At 37.2% G+C, this 18292-nt stretch overlaps 2 protein-coding genes across 3 annotated transcripts in view; one reads left to right on the top strand and one right to left on the bottom strand.

Moving 5' to 3' along the window:
• The first annotated feature begins 761 nt into the window (after positions 1-761).
• On the top strand, positions 762-4341 carry LOC124641942 (heparanase). Its single transcript, XM_047180208.1, has 6 exons — positions 762-1008; positions 1164-1564; positions 1878-2082; positions 2244-2475; positions 2714-2958; positions 3073-4341. The coding sequence occupies exons 1-6, from the start codon at positions 830-832 to the stop codon at positions 4262-4264; spliced, it is 2454 nt and encodes an 817-aa protein (XP_047036164.1). The 5' UTR covers positions 762-829; the 3' UTR covers positions 4265-4341.
• Positions 4342-4761: 420 nt separating this feature from the next.
• Positions 4762-18292, bottom strand: part of LOC124641949 (complexin) — a 302550-nt gene continuing 289019 nt past the window's right edge. For both annotated transcript variants that reach the window (XM_047180216.1, XM_047180217.1), the window contains 2 exons: positions 10286-10418; positions 4762-9822 (listed from right to left, as the gene is read on the bottom strand). In XM_047180216.1, coding sequence (XP_047036172.1) covers positions 9749-9822; positions 10286-10418 — 207 coding nt within the window. In that variant the 3' untranslated portion in view covers positions 4762-9748. The remainder of the gene's footprint in view (positions 9823-10285; positions 10419-18292) is intronic.

Below are 18292 nucleotides of genomic sequence, written 5' to 3'. Positions count from 1 at the left end.
ATCGTTATTTGTGTCAGACTTTATTGGCTGAAAATTCTACAAATTCTTTCTGAGGGTCTCATGTTCCAGGGCTAAAGAAAGTGCTAAGTAAATATGCATTCCTGAACTCTAGTATAACAATGAGCTTTCATATATATCAGCTCAAATAAATGCCCAAAAATGCATTTCGCGAAGTGATTCATGGCTGCAGTTCTGTACGTGTCATAATGTATGTACTAACATAAACACATACTTATGTAAATTATGTTATTGGCTGCATAATACGTAAAATGCACGCGCTCAAATTCGCTTACCTACTGCAGCTGTCAGCGTTTTCATGTTGCTGGATGTAGTAAGAATTCAGGTTTCTTTTTAATGTTCTATAAGTGACGACATTTAGTAATTAGCATTTATGGAATCTTAACGTAACGTGTTAGATTCCGCTGGTTTGAGGAGGAGCTGGTGAGAAGTGTTACTAGGAGTTAAATCTGTTCTGAGTGGTTCATGTCTGAGTTTTTCTTTCACACCTTACTCGTATGCTCTTGTGTACCTATATACATAGATGATGTCTCTAAATTAGGTTTCCTGAATCAAATATATTCTTAGACTACATAATAATGTTTGTGAAGAGGACTGACCTTTTATTATATCTTTAATATTACTATGTATTTCAACGATAATTTAATTCTATCCTTATGTGTGATCTTCACTTAAGGCGTATTTACAAAAGTCTGTCAATTAAATAAATGGCTAACTTTCATACTTTAACTGCAGCACATACTCTTCCTGTTTCATCGTCGATATAAGCAACATCGGTGAGCTCGACATTTTATTTCCCAAAGCCGATGCGATGGGTACTTCAATACAATTGTTATTATTTCTTCTGCTGAGGTTTTTAACTCAATGTAGTGCCAATACTTACAGCGTTACTATAAGTACAGAGCAACATGTGAATCTGGTTGATAGCAGGTTTTTGAGTTTTACTGTAGACCCTAAGTTTCTGTTTTCGAGCAATGACAAGTATAGCAGGTAAGTTGAGTTTTTTATTTTGGTATGTGACAAAACGAGCTAATATGGTACTCAGATAAATTGTAAATTAATCGAACATGTTGTTTAAATTGTCTCAATTGTTTGCATCTTCCTTTTCTCATGTCCTTTTACTAATTGTAACACACTTCTTCCAGCAAAGAATGCAGTTGCATGGCCGCTGCCCTCACACCAGCCTATCTCCGCATAGCTGGCCCATCCACCGCGCACCTGACTTTCCTCAACACCACCATCTCCATCAATGACGTGGAATACTCCGAAGACAAAGAAAACTTTGACATCATAGCCTTAGAGTCTGACTCCCCAAAGAAGATTCCTCTAGACTTCCATAAGAGAACTAAGAGGAATTTAGCTGTGTCACATCGCCAGTGGAACATGTTCGTGCAGTGGGCCAAGTCAGCTGGCTTTGACCTGGTCTTCGCTTTGAATAATGAGGAACGAACAACCTCTGGGTTGTGGGATCCTAATACCGCGCTGAATATATTGACGGTGGCCGAGAAGGTCAATGTTGGGGACATGTTTTGGGAGCTGGGTTATGGTATGTACATATTTGGTATCGAAAATTAAGTGTGTACCTAAAGTAATATTTATTGTGTGTGGCTACCTAATTTTCTCTGGTAAAAAATGGTCAGCTATTTAATCGATAATACTTGTATATTCTGCAAAGTAATGCATTATTTTTTTAAAGCAAGCAATAACCAATTGCGACATGATGTGCAATGGCAATATGACATTCTGTCGTCAGTATTTACAAACTTGTATCACGAAATATTTAGAACAAGATCAATTTCATAATTTGTTACAACAAAAATATCTCAATCTAGACTTCATAAGACATTTTTCATCCTCAGAGTGCACAAACCAGTCCATAGAAGAGTACCTGAATGACCTGGAAACTCTTCGAGTGATCATCGGCACCTTCCCCCAGGGTCGCACTGCGGAGTGGAAGGTGGTCGCCGGTGACGTCACCAAGTGCCTCCAGGCAGACTCCAAGAGCGACTTCAAGGAATATGTCACGTTGTCCAGTTTCATGATGGATGCTTTGCTGCTGAACGGGTATGTTGCATATTATTTGCTCCGTAGAAGCAATAAGCTGTATGGTTAATGGTCTTTTAAAGAGTCTGTGTATTCCAGTAAGATCATATTTGTTTATTAGTTTATAAAACTGTATTTACCTACTACCTAAAGTTACGGGATGTCTCCTTATATTCTTGCAGGAACTCTTCATCGCAAGAACTGGAACGCATGACAGAGTATGATCGTATGAAGCTCTTGCGACTTCTCGCCCGAAGCCCCACCCCCCTCTGGCTGACGGAGACCAATCACAAGAAGTACAACGAGCTGGAGCGAGCCGCTGATTGGCTGGCTAGTCTCGGCTACTCCGCGAAGAATGGTTTTGCGGTACATTATAGGGAATTGCAGGAGGATGAGATGTATGAACCAACGCTGGTGAGTCACTAAGTACACCAAGTAGCTCGATTTTAACAAAAAAACTCTATCAGACTCTTACTGACTAAAACCCGTAATGTTCCTTCGTAGACCTTTTTATGTACCAGGGCCACGGTACTTGTTTCGAACAATCCCGCAGCTGGGATAGGACGCCTTCTATGATATTGTTATTACTTTGAAGTGACTTCATGATTTTTTTATTCAGCAGTAAACCAAGCTTTTGTCTTTCATTTCCCAGAGTTTCTACATGGCCCTCTTATTCAAAAACTTGGTGGGCGAGCGAGTGCTGGACGTGCATATGGAGCCAGAGCAGGCTGTTCTCTTTGCACACTGTACATCACTGCGTCATAAGCCTATTCCTGGTGCTGTCACGCTGTTTGCAGTGAACATGGATGAAGAGCCCGCTAGGTTCTCACTCAAGCTGGCGAAGAGGGAAGAGGGGGGTGATATCATGCAGTTTATATTGGGGAAAGATCACAACGAGTAAGACTAGTTTCTTGCTGTAGCAGTTTGTTCCCTTAGACTTGGGATTGGTTAATTAATTCATACATATAAAACAATTCATGTTTTACATTTATGATAAATTTTAAATTACAGAAACATAGCAGTAAATGGACGTCCTATGTTCTACGAGGGTTATTTGAAACCAGTCGTCAAACGAGTCCAGCCATACAGGACGCTGGTGATCAATTTGCCAGCCAACTCCTTCGGATTCTGGGTCCTCGCCAGAACCAATGTGGAAGCCTGTTACAACACAGACAGTGGAAACAAGACCTTGATTGAGGCAAAGACCATCTCTTACGAAAGTCATAAAGCTAAACGATCCGTCAATGAGGACTTTGATGACTATGCACATGTGGCTGATCTCTCTTATGATTTCCAAGATAATGATTCTCATGTTACAGATAACCTTGCTTTAACTAGTAGAATTGATGATTTGAATCGAGATTTATTTAAAATACAGAACGGTTTTAAAAGGAATATAGTTAAGAACAGGTCTAAGCGGTATGATCATGCAGAAAAGTTTGGTAAAGCTAAGCTTAGAGGGCTAAGGCAAAGAGCTGAAAGATTACTGGATCCTGATTTAGACCCCAGACAGCTCATCGATGATTTGTTAGAAAAAGCGAGACAAAGGGTTAGTGATCTGAAAAGTCTTCGACCAAGGGGAATCCTGAACTTAAACAGAGTGAGTAAGAGGCATTCGAAAAACTCCAAGTTAAGGTATTTGAAACCCCTAAGGGATAACCAAATCTTTAGCAGAACTCATAAAAGACCAATACAAATGAAAAAGATTTCTGAAGAAGATGACTTTTTAAAAAGAGTGAACAGAAAAAGCAAACCTACTAAGGACGTTCTATCCAAAAGAACTTTGGAAACACGGAATAAAGATACTAAAATGAATCAAGAAGTGAACAAAATATCCAGAGAAGATACGAATATTCCAGAAGCAGTGGTAAGAAGGAGAAGAAGTGTAGACAAGGATGTCGAGGAAATATCAGCAGAAAACGATATAGACCTTGATCCTGAAAACAGAGCAAAACTTTGGAAGATTCTGAAGAGACTACACAAAGAATTCGAAAATCTTTCAGAAGACAAAATTGAAGGTGACACTGATTCTACTGAAGGAATCGTTCTGAAGACAGAATTGTCAGACGATAGTGCTACTATAAAGGTCAAAGATTCTAACCATGGGGTCATAAAGTCTACCATGAAGAGTATGTTACATGTCTTAGAAGATTTGAACAAAAATCTTAATAAAGTGTGGGATGCTATTAACTTGTTGAATTAAATGTACATACAGTGAATAGATTAGTGTAACTTGTGATCAGTTTCAACCCTTTCGAATTTCTTTCTTGTAGTGGTGAAGCTGTGCATTAGAATTAAGGTTAAATTATGATAGATGTAGCTAATTATTAAGTCTTTTATAGTTTTGAAATGAAAGTGGAACAATAAATGAAAATAGTTTTTTTTCCATGACGTTAGTTTTATTTCAAAGAGATTGATATTGGTTTGGAATTGGTGGCTATAGAGTAGTATTTACTTTAAAAGAGTCATATTTACTTTGAGTTTATATTTGTCAGATTATTCTACTCCTTTACTTATAACTATGCCTTTTCGTTTGTAGACATACAACCCAAAAATAAGTTGTGTGTTGCTACGGCGTAGTCTGCTACGACGCGTAGCACATTCTTTTACGAAACTCAAGTTTCTGTCAGAAGAATCTGTTCATAGGTAGATACATAAACATTCTTGTAACAATACAGGATATAAAATAAAACAACCAAATAGTGGTACAATGTAGTTTATTTATTATTTAACAACATGTTAGATAAACCATTTTCACATTTAACTCAACGTACATATGAAAATGGCTACCTCTAAACTTTTATACAATAACTAATCGGGTCCTTGTAAATAAATGTAACAATGCTCCGCAACAGTAATGGCGAACGAAGTGGTAGCGAAAAAGCGTTCTATGTCCTACAGTGATACAGTCGTGAAAGGAAAACTAACCTTATTCATATAAGAATAGAGTTTATTACGGCAGTTTGTATACAGCCAGAAGATAGCTGCAGCTTACACGGCCTATTCGACTTGGGCGATGTTATGAATGGATCGCCTCGATTAAAGCAAGGTTATTTGTATGTTTACTGATCTTATGAATGTAAACGGCTGATATTAACATTGTCCAAAGTAGCTTCTTCAATACTAGTTTGTAGGTATCCATGCAGGATATTTGAATGGGCCGTGTACCGCTGCCTTATTGCAAATAAACCTAACTTATTGTTAACAACAAGGTGTTACAGAAGCTCAATCCGTTTTTTTAATTACCTAAAAACATTTTTCAACAATAACCTTTTTCGTTATTCATCCATAATCCCTAAGTTTACATTTAATTGTGGATAAACTACTAACCTTTTCTTCTTTAATATAACAAGACAACATACATATGAACCCCGTTCATATATGAGTACTTAATGGTTTTCCTTGGAATTTTATACATTCTGTAAACTTGCAATTTTAACACTATAATGTCACTAATATTAAAAGCTAACGAACTAGTGTGTTGTTGGCCAATAACTATAATATACAAACAATAAACGACCGGAGGCGCCGTCATCACAACGGCTGACAAGCCCCCAGCGTGATAACATATGTTTTTAAAACTATATAGAATCACATCAAAACGTTTCACCGACAGCGCAGAGAGAGTAAAACAAATTGTTAGCGCAATATTGATTGTCTGTGGCACTTTAGATCAGTTCTTTGTAGCTGCTGCGCCGCCCGAGACTCAAAAGTAACGTTAACTGAATACTGGCGTTTAGTGTAAAAGCTCTTGAGTGTGTGTTACAGTGTCGTTGTCTCTAATTGTCTATGCTAGATTGTAATCACCGACCTCATTTCGTTCTGTTGTCTTTGGATGTAACGAACAGTTTTTGAAATGTTCGAGTGTCGGCAGGGCTATCATCTGAACTTTTTTATTTCAACAAAACAACAAATCTCTTCTTTGATCATAACTCTTTCTCTAGTGTGATAACAACATTCTAATATATGTAAGAGTCCAGATGATAAGTCTTCCGACACTCCTCCTGTCTCTGCAATTTCTGTAGTGATGCATTTGTACTGTATTAGTCTTATCTCGCGCCTCTCAGGTGTAAACTCCTTCGGTTTGTCTCGACGTGTCGTGTCAGAACAAATGCACCATCTGTCGTGCCCCTAACATTATACCTAGTGCAACTATCAATAGGCTAGTTTATTTAATAAGTTTAACAAGTTATGTCGTAAAATGTAATTTAGTCTACCATTTCATAACTCCTCTAAGGATTTAAGAACAACAGTGAAATATCAAGACGTTCTACCGTTTGGGTCAAAGGGTTACATATAGAGGGAAAACTTTAGAAGAAAGGTTTAGTAAAGCCTTCGTAGGCCAAAAAGTCATACGTTTCATACCTAAACGATCTAAATCAAACTATGAACAAATAACTATAAATAGTATATTACCCTGAGTATGAGAGTCATAAGATTGAAAATATCCAACTGTTTCATCAATTATCTTCCTCGTGGCAAAAAATATAAAAAATTGGTCGCGACATCTTGGATTCCTTAAAATTAACACTACGGGCTTTCACGGAAATTATCATAATATTCTTTTCAAAAATTTTGATTTTACATTTATCCTCTTTATGTCTAAACTACACATCTACCTTGTATAAACCTCTTTATAAATTCACTATAATATTATAAAAAGAAATATATATTGTTGTGTGAACAGTTAATTACACTATGAAAGACAAGAAGGGCGAAGAGATCGATGTGTTACATTAATTTTGTTATTAATACTTTACAAAATAAAACAAGTCCTTAGAGAGTCGTTCGGCTCTACGAGAGAATTCAACAACCATTTGATATCACCCAAATTCCTTAAGAAATGGCGCAGTGAAGCAACATTATACTATGAACTATACACTGAACATCGAAAGCTTAAATATACACATTAATAGAAGCGTCTAAACATTATGTTAACAAACAGCTCGAAACAAGACTTAAGAGAGAACGACACCAACACGCCAAGAGCTCAGCACACTCGCCAACACGCCATGCAACAAACTTCACAACTTATTCCAACTTCGAACTCGCACCGCTCTACGCCGACAGCCCGCTGACAGCCAATCATGTACTCACAACTTCTGACAGTGACGTTTAAATGTCATGGTGACAGCTCACTGACAGCGCAGAGCATGCAAGTTCCGTTAATTTTAAATTAGTGACAGTAAGTCCACACTCCCGAATACAGATCGTTCTATACCAAAATAACGTTTTTATCTAAACTATTACTACTTGAGAGTCAACAACGTAGAACGCAGACTAAACTACGATAGATTGAAGATATAGACAAAGGTTATAGATTAGTATTCTAACACACAAGAGGAATGTAAGGAAAGATAGATTCGATCGAAATTTGGTCATCAGACAGGTCCAATAGACTTAACAACTATTATTGTATTGAATGTCTACATACAACCATTTAGCTAGATTTGCCATGCACATACGGTAGAACTATGTTTATATCATTAATACCTAGACTAACCACACATACATTGTGAAATTTAAAGTTATATTTAATGACTTATATTAGTGACGTGGCCGGAGGGGGCCTGATAGTAATGCCCGTCTTACAGTACAGCAATGCGTGCTCCAAATCAGGTAACTATGAAACAAGCTATGAAAATATATCGAGTGCAGTACAGTGCGAAAAATAGTCGATTCTTATACTTCAGAAAAATAGTAGCATTCTCAATAAACAATCTGAAATTATTACTTTTTATTTACATGTTTGTATATTGAATAGTATATGTGTGAAGAGAAGGTAGGTGTAATTGACAGGATGTCAGTTTAACGTAAAGTAAGCAAGCAGTTACAATACATGTGTAAGTGAAATATCTAAAATAATCTTAGTGTTAACACGCGATGCGATTTGTTCAACTCGATACATCGACTAACAGCCGACTGCTCGACTCGTTAGCGATGCGGTATCGATGTAAACTATTCAGCTTGGTGTCAGTGTCCTTATTCCTGTTGTACTTAAATAACTGTATAATATATCCAATTTTAAAGTAATAAATTAACCTATACAGATACCTATGTTTGTGTAAGTCATACAATTATCATAAACGGACACGGTTACGTAACGTCAAACATGTATAATGTACCACTTCAGCTATCACATGAGATCTATACATAAGATATCTACTTCAAGAACTTACTATAATAGACTATCAATAGCAAAAAGCATCGCGTGTGAAGAAGATACAACTAAAATATATAAAATACATGATGTGCTGATTGAAGAGATTGTAATCCGAATAGGTACGATCTACTAGAAGGTAGAATGATAGTTTCGTGTCGAACATTGAAGATTGAAAGATTGAAGAAGCTAAGAGCGCGAGCGGTCGTCGCATTGCGCGCTTTAGTTTATTATATTCATATATCACAGCTTTTGACGATAACAAATCTTTTGCATTTGCAGCTTTATAACTATGTGGACAACATTGTTCGAACAATTAGCACGACACGCCTGCTCGCTCTCCCCGCATCCCTGCCTCGCCTCGTATGTGTCAACGTCCCGCGTATGTACTGCCTCGATGCCTCGTCAGATCGCTCTGTCGATAACAAACCTTGCCCATCCCTATCCCAGTCCAGGATGGCGTAATCGCTCGAATAATTTGCTCACACCACAATGTGTTATTTAACTTTAATACCTAAGCGTAAAACATCGATAAAACATTAGATTAGAACAACGCTCGTCGGCGCAACGGTAACACAACGCGAATCACTTGTTTATCTACAACATGTTACACATTAAACACTAAATGAACATTGACTCTTATATTAAACATGCAAGAAAGTATTGGACAACGACAGCGGTCGCGGCGGGACTCGGAGCCGCCATAACAATTACCTATTATATTCGATGTGGATATTAAGGCTAGGTCGATTACAGGTATGTACACCTAAACAAAATTACATTGACACATAGATTAACACTGCATAAGCACGCATGCAAAAGATTTTGAGGCAAAAGTCGAAGGGCTGAAGCGATCGCAGACGCGACAGAGCGCCGCAAGCCTGGAATTTGGATGAAACAAATATCGGAGGACCGAATACATTGTTATTTCAATGTAAGTGCCAAATAGAGAAGAGAAGGCGATGAATAGTCGAATTGTCGATTGTCGAGTCTACACGCGTGCTACAATTCCTTATAATAATTTTCTTCCATTTTTAAATAGATTACACCGTTTCGTTCTAGTTGTATTTATATTATTTCAACTTTACACTTAAATAACAATATATCACAAGCTTGAACATATAAAACGGATTGTTTCACGAGTGCTTCGTGTGCCGCTCGGTAGTTAATGACTTTTTGACCATACGTTCAGAAACGCGCTTCACAGTTGTATCGAGGGCTGCCTTCCAACATTTTTTATGAATGTATAAAAATATTATTGCTTATTATCAAGCACCAACGCGCCACTAGCCAACTACGTTCCGAAAAAATTTAGAATTCGAATCTCTCCTACAAAAATGTTGAGCGCGAATGATTGGTTGATACGTCCGAACGAAATTGTTATTGTTTTTGGTTGTTTATTATTCGCTATTCGGGGGTCGTGTGGGGGTGGTGAGGTGTATACAGGGGTGGTGAAACATCGTCGTAACAATGACCTTAGCTCAGCTACATCATGTATTCAGATAGTTTACATTAGTCGAGAGGCGCTCACTGCATCACGCACTTGCTCTCGATCTGCGACTTTAGTTCATTCACTTGCGTTTCGATGGTGTTTTTCAGTTCTGAAATCAGAAAAAACAGAATGAGCTTCGAGCGTCCATTCACATCTAAAACTTTTATATGACTGCAATGGTGGCCAAGTGGTTAAAGTACCAGCCTCTCGAATAAGTGTGAAACTTTTCTAAGCTATACATATGTTCTTCACCCACAGCCGAGTAAAGGTGGAGGAAAACATCTTCACTAGACCTGAGTGTTTTAAATTGCCAATTCGACTTAAGAAAGCACGGTGATATATGTTCATTCTTTGTCTACAGGGATATGTATAATGTATGTTGTATCAATATGAGGCGGTAACAACAAAAATAAAAAAAGTGTTATTTGTGTAATGTTAAGAAGTTAAATAAATAGAGTTTTCACCCTGATCAAACATAGTGCTTAATGCTCACAGCTTCTCAGTAACACGTGCTCCTTAAGAGAATATTTAAGAGTCAAATAATCAACCACATAGAAACAGTATTATCTTACTGGTGAACTCGTCCTGGTCTTCAAGCTCCGCCTCAGCGGCCAGTTCCTCGGGAGTCTTCTTCTTCCTCATGAGCGGGTTGTCGGGCTCGGCTTGCTGCTGTTCCACCACCTCCTCCTTCTTGGGGATTTTGTACTGGAAACAGAGGAGGGAGGTGTTAGTATGCGTTGACTTTTATGGGATGAGTGATCTGTTTGCGTAAAACTTGGACATGTTAAAATTTAATGGTATAAAGGCAGATTGCCGGCAACAATGACTGTTCTTCTAAGAAGAGCAATGAGGCATTTATGTGCTTTCTGATGCACAGGTCTCATCAACATCATCATCATCAGCCCATTGCAGTCCACTGCTGGACATGGGCCTCTCCAAGTGCACGCCACTGAGATCGATTTTGATGCTCAGGTCTATCAATCACCAACTTGAAACCGACAAAGCGATTTCGGCCCCACTCCAAAATCGAACTTGAGACCCCATGCAATATGTGACCCAAAGAGGCAGTCTAGATTTAGACATACTGGTGAGATAACAAGGTAACAAGGTACTATTCTGTTCAAAGAGATAATCAACTTTAACAGATGTAGAAGCGCTTTTCTAGGGGGTTAATCCCAAGTCACGAAATTACGGCGAAGACGACAAAGTTATTATAAGAATATTTGTCATAGAAAGCCTGGTTTTAGTAAAACTGCATTGCATAATGTTGATATTGTAAACCAATGAAACAAATAATTGGTTTGCAATTAATAAAGATCAATCAATTTGCGTCCAATAGACAAACCCCTTAGGTACGAAGCCGAATACCGAAGCTGAAATTTGGACAAACGTTGGTTCAGCTCAAAGGAGTACTGCATCCCATCAAACTACCAGTTAATATATTATTCTGTCGTAACAAGCTATGACGGTTTCTGAACGGAACAAGCTCGGGTTGCCAGCCCTAATTTCCCAAAGGTACGGCGCATTCGATTTCTGAACGGTCTGTGTTGCCACACTCAAATAGATTGGCTTTTCTGTAAACTCGCGATTTATTCCCACGGCTGGGACTAATGTAGCTTTTATTTTATTGAGAGTTATTGGAACCGGTTTCTTTTTATTTCTCTTCTGTTTGTCATCAAAGAACTTGTTTGTGTTATTGTTGCCTTTATTTATCGCTTTTTTGTAATGTTAAAGATATAGTTTTACAGAGGTATTAAATCACAAAGTGTTTGAAATAAATACGCTAGGTTCTTTGTTTAAAAATGAAGGTGTAGGAATATAAAGTCGAGCTTAAAAGTCAAACAATTTGGGTTGGAACGATGAAGAAATTATTTGGATAAAAGAGTCTTCATATTTTGAATCTATATAATATTAGCCCCAAATTGTAGCACGTAGGTCACAGCAAAATAATTCCAGATACACTTGTTATCTCTTATCTCAATTGCAACTTCTAACTTTTAATTGTAATCCAGTCCAGAACGCCTAAGCCACTTCAGATCGATGACACAAAGGAGCTTAATTATAAAATAGAAAATTACACCGCAAAGGCTCAGAGCAATCCTCTTCCCTTTAATCTTCAATTGATTACATGCAGCCGGGACTGCCTTGGGTAGAATTTATTTTAATTCTAAAAGCATTTTTTCTACTGGCAACCCTCTAGAGATCTCATTAGGGCTGTCTCAGTGGTAGCTGGAGATTGAGCGAGGCTTTGCGGATATCGGTATTAAATTAGATTTTTATTGTGATTTTAAAAGCTTCTTTATGTTCTGACGTCGTGTTGTTATAGGAAAGTATGATGGAGTATGTATTGGAACTATCTTACAAGAAGGCTTTAGGCATATTTATTGATTAACATTGCTCAGACTTTATATACCACCAATGTATTTTATTTTTCACTGGCAAACCTCGATGGATCTGATTAGTAATGTCTTCAAATTGACGGAAACTTATCTCTCTTGTAAAATAATTCCAGTAACATACATACGTACAGTTGTGAGCAAATTAGCGCAGATTTAAGAAAGATATATGGACACATAGATGAGTGTTCTGATGACATACATAATTTGTTTTGGAAATACAGTGAACACAGATATCTAATCAACGAACACGAATAACACAAATTATAGAAAAAAACATATAATCACGTACAAGGCTACATTTTCCCAATTTAACGCATCAATATTACCAAAATGAGCCTACATTTCACCTCTGGCAACATCACAGAGAGTTTGAAATATAAATTTTTCCTTAATCATGTGGATGGCGCAATTTAAAATAATCGCTGCGTTGAGAGCGCCAGTATTTGATTAATTAGAATGAGCTTGAAATATTGTCATTTTACTCAGTAAAATATTGTATCAAAATGTATTTTTAATAACTGAAAAAAAAGAGCTTTACGTACTCATATAGAGCTTTTTCAACGGATTTGCTTTGAGGATTATTATCCATACGATAAAGAATAAATATGTTCGAGTCAAATACAAATGTACAACTACATAATTATGTATATACATAGCACTAGAGTAATTCACACACACATACATATATTATATCGGTACACAATGAGAGTAAAATGGGCCCAACAACCCGTCGCTTTCTTCGGCCCTGTAAAATGTCATGAGGAAAATTATGATAAATGACACACAAACAAATAGCAATTCTTCTTTCTTCTCTTCTGTCTTCCGTCGCAGGGTTAGCCTCTAAGAAGTCAACCTGACTCGATTAGGGAGTCGCGCGAGTATACGGACTCCCTACTAGAGTCAATTTAACATCCAAGAGCCGTGTCTTCTTTCTTCTGCGCCCTTCTCTGCTCTGCTGTATACTTCTTTCTACTGGACGTTTACACAGTGCAGATGTAAGAATAGTGTAGATATGAAATGTTGACTGGATTGAGGAGTTCAGTTTTGCATCCATTTGGATCTGATAATCATTGTGAAATTGATGGATATAAACTCTGGTATAAATGACAAAATTAACGTTGGATTAAACTGATACAAAACTGGACTCTTTATACTTATTAAGCGCAACTGTAAACTAATGAGAACACTTATGATTGGTTAAATAACGTAACATTGTGAAAAGCTATTGGAGGTTGAAATTATTGTAATATTAAACGTTGTCTAAAGTCTAAATAGTTTGTATTTTATCTTAACATTGATACCAAATTCGCGTCGCTATTATTAAGTACCTATGGGATGCATTAATTAGCTCACAAACTAAGCATATTACACAATATTCATTGCTTTAAATAAATTGACATTGTATGTAAACTATCTTAGCGAAGTATTAATAATAATTCATCATTTTCGATAGCGTTAATATTCCTTAGAGCGAATATGGTGCAAGATGATAATTTTCACTTTAAGCTTATTTTAATTAATATTGACCATAGACTAACACGATTTTTATTTCAGAAAGTTATAGACCACTTTTATCCGGGTATGCAGACACGACGTGAATGATACCGCTTAATATAAAAAAAAACCGTATGTTAAGAAACCTAGCAATTTAAATTCTATCATTAACCATAGCTAATGAGTGATTGTCAGCTATACACTACAAATTTTGCCAACAGGCTTTAACAAATAACCATAAACCAAACACAAAATGTTTAGCCATAGTGATAAAAGTTTAGAATATCGGCTGGTACTATCATTAAACGTTCCAATTTGCGCAAGATTGCCGCTCGGGTCGGCTAAGTGTGTTACGAAACTCATCTGGACAGAAATTGAGCAGCCACCGGTGTTGGCTATGGTAGGTTTTTATTCAGTAGTTGAGGGTTACGTGGTGGTGGGGTAAATGGAAGCGGTGGCAGGGTTATTTAGTAGATTTTGATGATGATGTTAGACAATACGTTAGTTGCGTGAATTGTCTACTTATGAATATTGTTATCTATAGTTTGTTTCCCAGCGTCAAATGACACGAACTATAGTAGAAGAAGGAAATAAGGATTTCTGGGGAGTTATAAAGATACATGTATCCTTACTTTTTTCCTTTTTTTTATTTGAATTAGTTGTGTATTTACAATAGATATATCGATGTTGCGATAGCGGGAAAAAGTAAAAAAAAAACATAGGAAAATACCTATTAGAAAGACGTAGTTTATGCATAAAATGTAAGTACATACAACCCTTATTGCATGACGCATAATCTCTGCACGACCTTTTAACTGGCTGCATATTTATGTATGTGTACCAATTACGTCATCATTGTTTGTGTACAAACGCAATAAGAGGTTGCACGCACACACACGTACCCATACATAATAAGTATATTGTTATATGTACTGTGCAAATACGCAGCGAACGTGACAATGTGTGCGTAAGAAATCGCTATAAGATCGTTTATTCTCATATTGACACTTACGTATGTGTGCTATGGTGGAAAATTGCTATGGGGAGTTTATGGGGCTCATGGCTTCGGAAAATGACGTGTAAAACGTTCGCAAGTAGGGTTTGCATAAACAGGGATTTCAACGCGTTTTTATGGGGGAAGTGAGTTTCGTTATATATCCTTATTTGAAGGAAAGGCGTTTATTAAAGTTTGAATGTAGTTTGATGCGTCTGCGAGCGTTTATTGGCTGTTTCAAACAATTTTATTGACGCGACGCGTGTTTACTGCGGTAATGTCGATGTGTTAGATCTTGATAAATGAATACGACACACATTTGTTTGTACTGTATTTCTCTCTTACATAAATTACCACTGTGGACATGCTTCGAAAAATGACTAAAATTTCTTCCATTGTATCATATAATTTTTAGTCTTATCAAAAGGGTTCTGGGTTGCTTGAGTAACTGGGTTGAAGAGTCCAGATAGGCAGTCGCTCCTTGTAAAACACTGGTAATCAGCTGTATCCAGTGAGACTGGAAGCCGACCCCAAAATAATGGGGGAAAAGCTCCATAGATGCTGAACGTATAATTTTGGAGAGAAAAGATAAAGACTAACCGTCGTACCACAAAAACTTTTAAACGTCTGTTGACACGTGACTTGTCACGAATGACACTTGTGTGAAAAAATAACAGATTATGACATTGAAATAAGGTCCGTTTTGCACCGTTTTTTTGGACAAGTGTTCAACAGATATTTAAGCTTTCGTAGTAAGGCTGTATATGTATTTACGCATATAAGACAAACCAGTCTCCCCGCCATATTGGATCGTATTTGCTGTCGCTACGGACGTCGTGCGGCGCGCCTAATGTATCGGAAGTATTGGCTGCGTCCGCGGCGACACTTAGCTGTAGTTTATTTTGCACACCCTACTTCAACCCAGTCGGGCTTATGGCGCCTGCTGCCGAGTCTTATCAGAAAATAACTATTTCACACATTATTTGGAAATTATGGTATATTTATTTATTGTGTGGCTCTTGAACCACGTTATATTGAACTCTAATTAAGAAAAAAAAAAAAACTGAAAGACATGGCTGATGATGTTCTTTAATTCTTATAATTCCTATCACAAATAAATTATGTAAACGTGTGTATGTTCTAATACTTTAAATATCAGACATTTCAGAATGAAAGTAAATGAACGTTTTCGGTCGCTATATTTAACCAACATCGAAACAAAATTCAACTTTCACACCACCACACAATTTCCACAGTTCTAAAATCCTCCGAAACAAAATACCGAAATCAATCAGCTGCTCATTAGTAGGCAATTGAAAGCTAATTGATTGGAAACCGGTAATCGTCAGCTGGGACTAAGGGCGATGCGGCTACATCCGATCAGCCGATCAGCCGTACTATCACTACATAGTATAAAACAAAGTCGCTTTTTCTGTCCCTATATCCCTTTGTACACTTAAATCTTCAAAACTACGCAACCGATTTTCATACGGTTTTTTTAAATAGATAGAGTGATTAAAGAGGAAAGGTTAAATGTATAATAACATACATTAAATAGTGGGGAAATACTGTTAAACCGTGCGAAGCCGGAGCGGGTTGCTTGTGGGTAGTTGATAATAAAGGCCTGCTTCGGGGACAGACTGTCCTAGTCGGTTTTATGATTATGTAACTGGGACAATTGATATGGGTAATAACAATTGACTATTGAATTAAGGCGGTATCTATAGGTTATTGAGTGGATGTCCTACAAAAACAGTTGAATATCATGTAAATGGGTAAATTGCAAATCAAGTTTAAGTTTCGAAGATTTAAAATACATACTTCACTAAATGTAACCTTTTGTTTATGGAAACAAAAGCTGTGTGTGGTGTGTGTGGCTGGAAAGCCAAATAAAATGAAAACTAAAGGGAAAATTGTTATGGTAAACTCAAACATACCAATAACATCAATTGAATACCAATTTAATGGCCCAATCAACAATACCTAATTCGACAGCCCGTCAATATTTCAATGAAACTTCAATAATTCCGTGTAATCTATAATTCACAAACGTCTATCATAATGAAAATGATTAGCTTGTCTATGGCTCCGCTTGCCAGTAACTGATTAATAAATAATTTACGTAAAGGCTGGCAACACTCACGCACAGTGTTGCTAGTCACGCGATAACAATTAACGTTTTACGACGATTTAGCACTAACTGACGCACTCAGATGTTGTACATTCAGGTTAATGAACCATAAACTATAGACGACGTATGAGCTTGAAACTCTTTGTCACAAACTCTAATATTCTTAACTCACTATGTCCCCATTTTGTACTGCCAACAATAACTTTGTCGAAATATTCCACTCGTGGAACTCAATTTGTTTCTATTTATTGGTTTATTTTTATACTAACTAATCACAGGTTTACGATTGTTGCGTAATACCGCTTTGTCACGAATGAAACAAAAATAGTTACGAAATTATGACCAATCGCCGAGTTCAAAAGGAAAACTACCAGGCTTCCATTATTGAATAGAGCTTAATCTTTAACATACAAAAAAATAACGAATAATCAGCTCATTTTTTTATAATAAAGCAAGAAAATACAATTACGTCAATAAAACTCGAGTTGATTAATCAGATCAAGGTACCAGGCGCTGATATTCCGAACAGAGGTCGCTACACTTAATTAAGGGTTCCTCATCAAAGTCCGGCTTCGTCACGTCACGTTCACGCAGCCATTTGATGGAAGTTGGCGACAACTCGCGTAAAAGTTCTCCTAACTGCAAGTTTTAATTGTAGGGTCAGGGCCCCACTGGGAGAGGGTACGTAATATTAATAGTGAGAGGAAATTCTACGGAATAAGTGCTTCTATTAAAAGTCGATGGGGAGTACGGAATTTGGGATTTTTATGACATTGTTGCTGCGTTAGATTTGGTTTAATTAGGAAGGGATAAATGCCATTAAAGATATACCTTCACAATCATTTCCCCACTCAACATTCAAAGCTTTTACTAGTCAAAATATTAAATTACAGCTCTATTAGGCTACTTCTGCAAAGAGGTGGTCAGGTAGACATTTTCCACTTCCAAAACTTCGGAGGTACACTCAAACTCGTCCTTATGCAGTTGAGTTTGAGTTGGCAACTCTGCCAAGTCGGGGGAAACTGTTGTAATAAGATCAGCAATGAAGTTTAGTCGCGAGCTCGTCAGGTGGCGCGGGACACTTAATTGTGTCAATTGATGGACGCCAATTGTATTACGAATATTATTTTAGACGATACTTTGGTGTGTGGTGTCGACAAAAATTTATAAACACGAAAATATTAAAGACAGATTAGAAATCTCCAATCACAGAACTATTTATCCATCTTTTTGATTATGGCAAACGCTGGAATTCGTCTTAATATAGTTTTGATAAATACAAATTCTAAGTAAATACCAGGGTTTTTTTAGTTTTCCTTAAGACAGCCGTTTGAAGCGGCATCAAGGCTATTTGCCGAGACATCCACGAGGCCGCGAGACAAATGTATCGCGTTACAACCCTTGCTTACAGACACTCTCTGAGAATAACCGTTATACTGAACGTTTTCCTCAATTCGGTGTCACGTTGCTAGATAACCGAGACGGTAATGATTTTTGAATGAATATTTATTGAGGTGGTAGCTGTGTATTGAAGTGTATATTCTTTTTTATGCGGATATTT

Source organism: Helicoverpa zea, chromosome 23 (assembly GCF_022581195.2).
Source record: "Helicoverpa zea isolate HzStark_Cry1AcR chromosome 23, ilHelZeax1.1, whole genome shotgun sequence".
In the NCBI taxonomy this organism is placed as follows: Eukaryota; Metazoa; Arthropoda; class Insecta; order Lepidoptera; family Noctuidae; genus Helicoverpa; species Helicoverpa zea.
This window is presented reverse-complemented; position numbering and strand designations above follow the sequence as displayed.

Coding starts and splice junctions, on each gene's coding strand:
- LOC124641942 (XM_047180208.1), top strand. CDS start 830: ATGGGTACTTCAATACAATTGTTATTATTTCTTCTGCTGAGGTTTTTA. Junction 1,009..1,163: donor AGCAATGACAAGTATAGCAG/GTAAGTTGAGTT, acceptor CACTTCTTCCAG/CAAAGAATGCAGTTGCATGG. Junction 2,083..2,243: donor GATGCTTTGCTGCTGAACGG/GTATGTTGCATA, acceptor ATATTCTTGCAG/GAACTCTTCATCGCAAGAAC.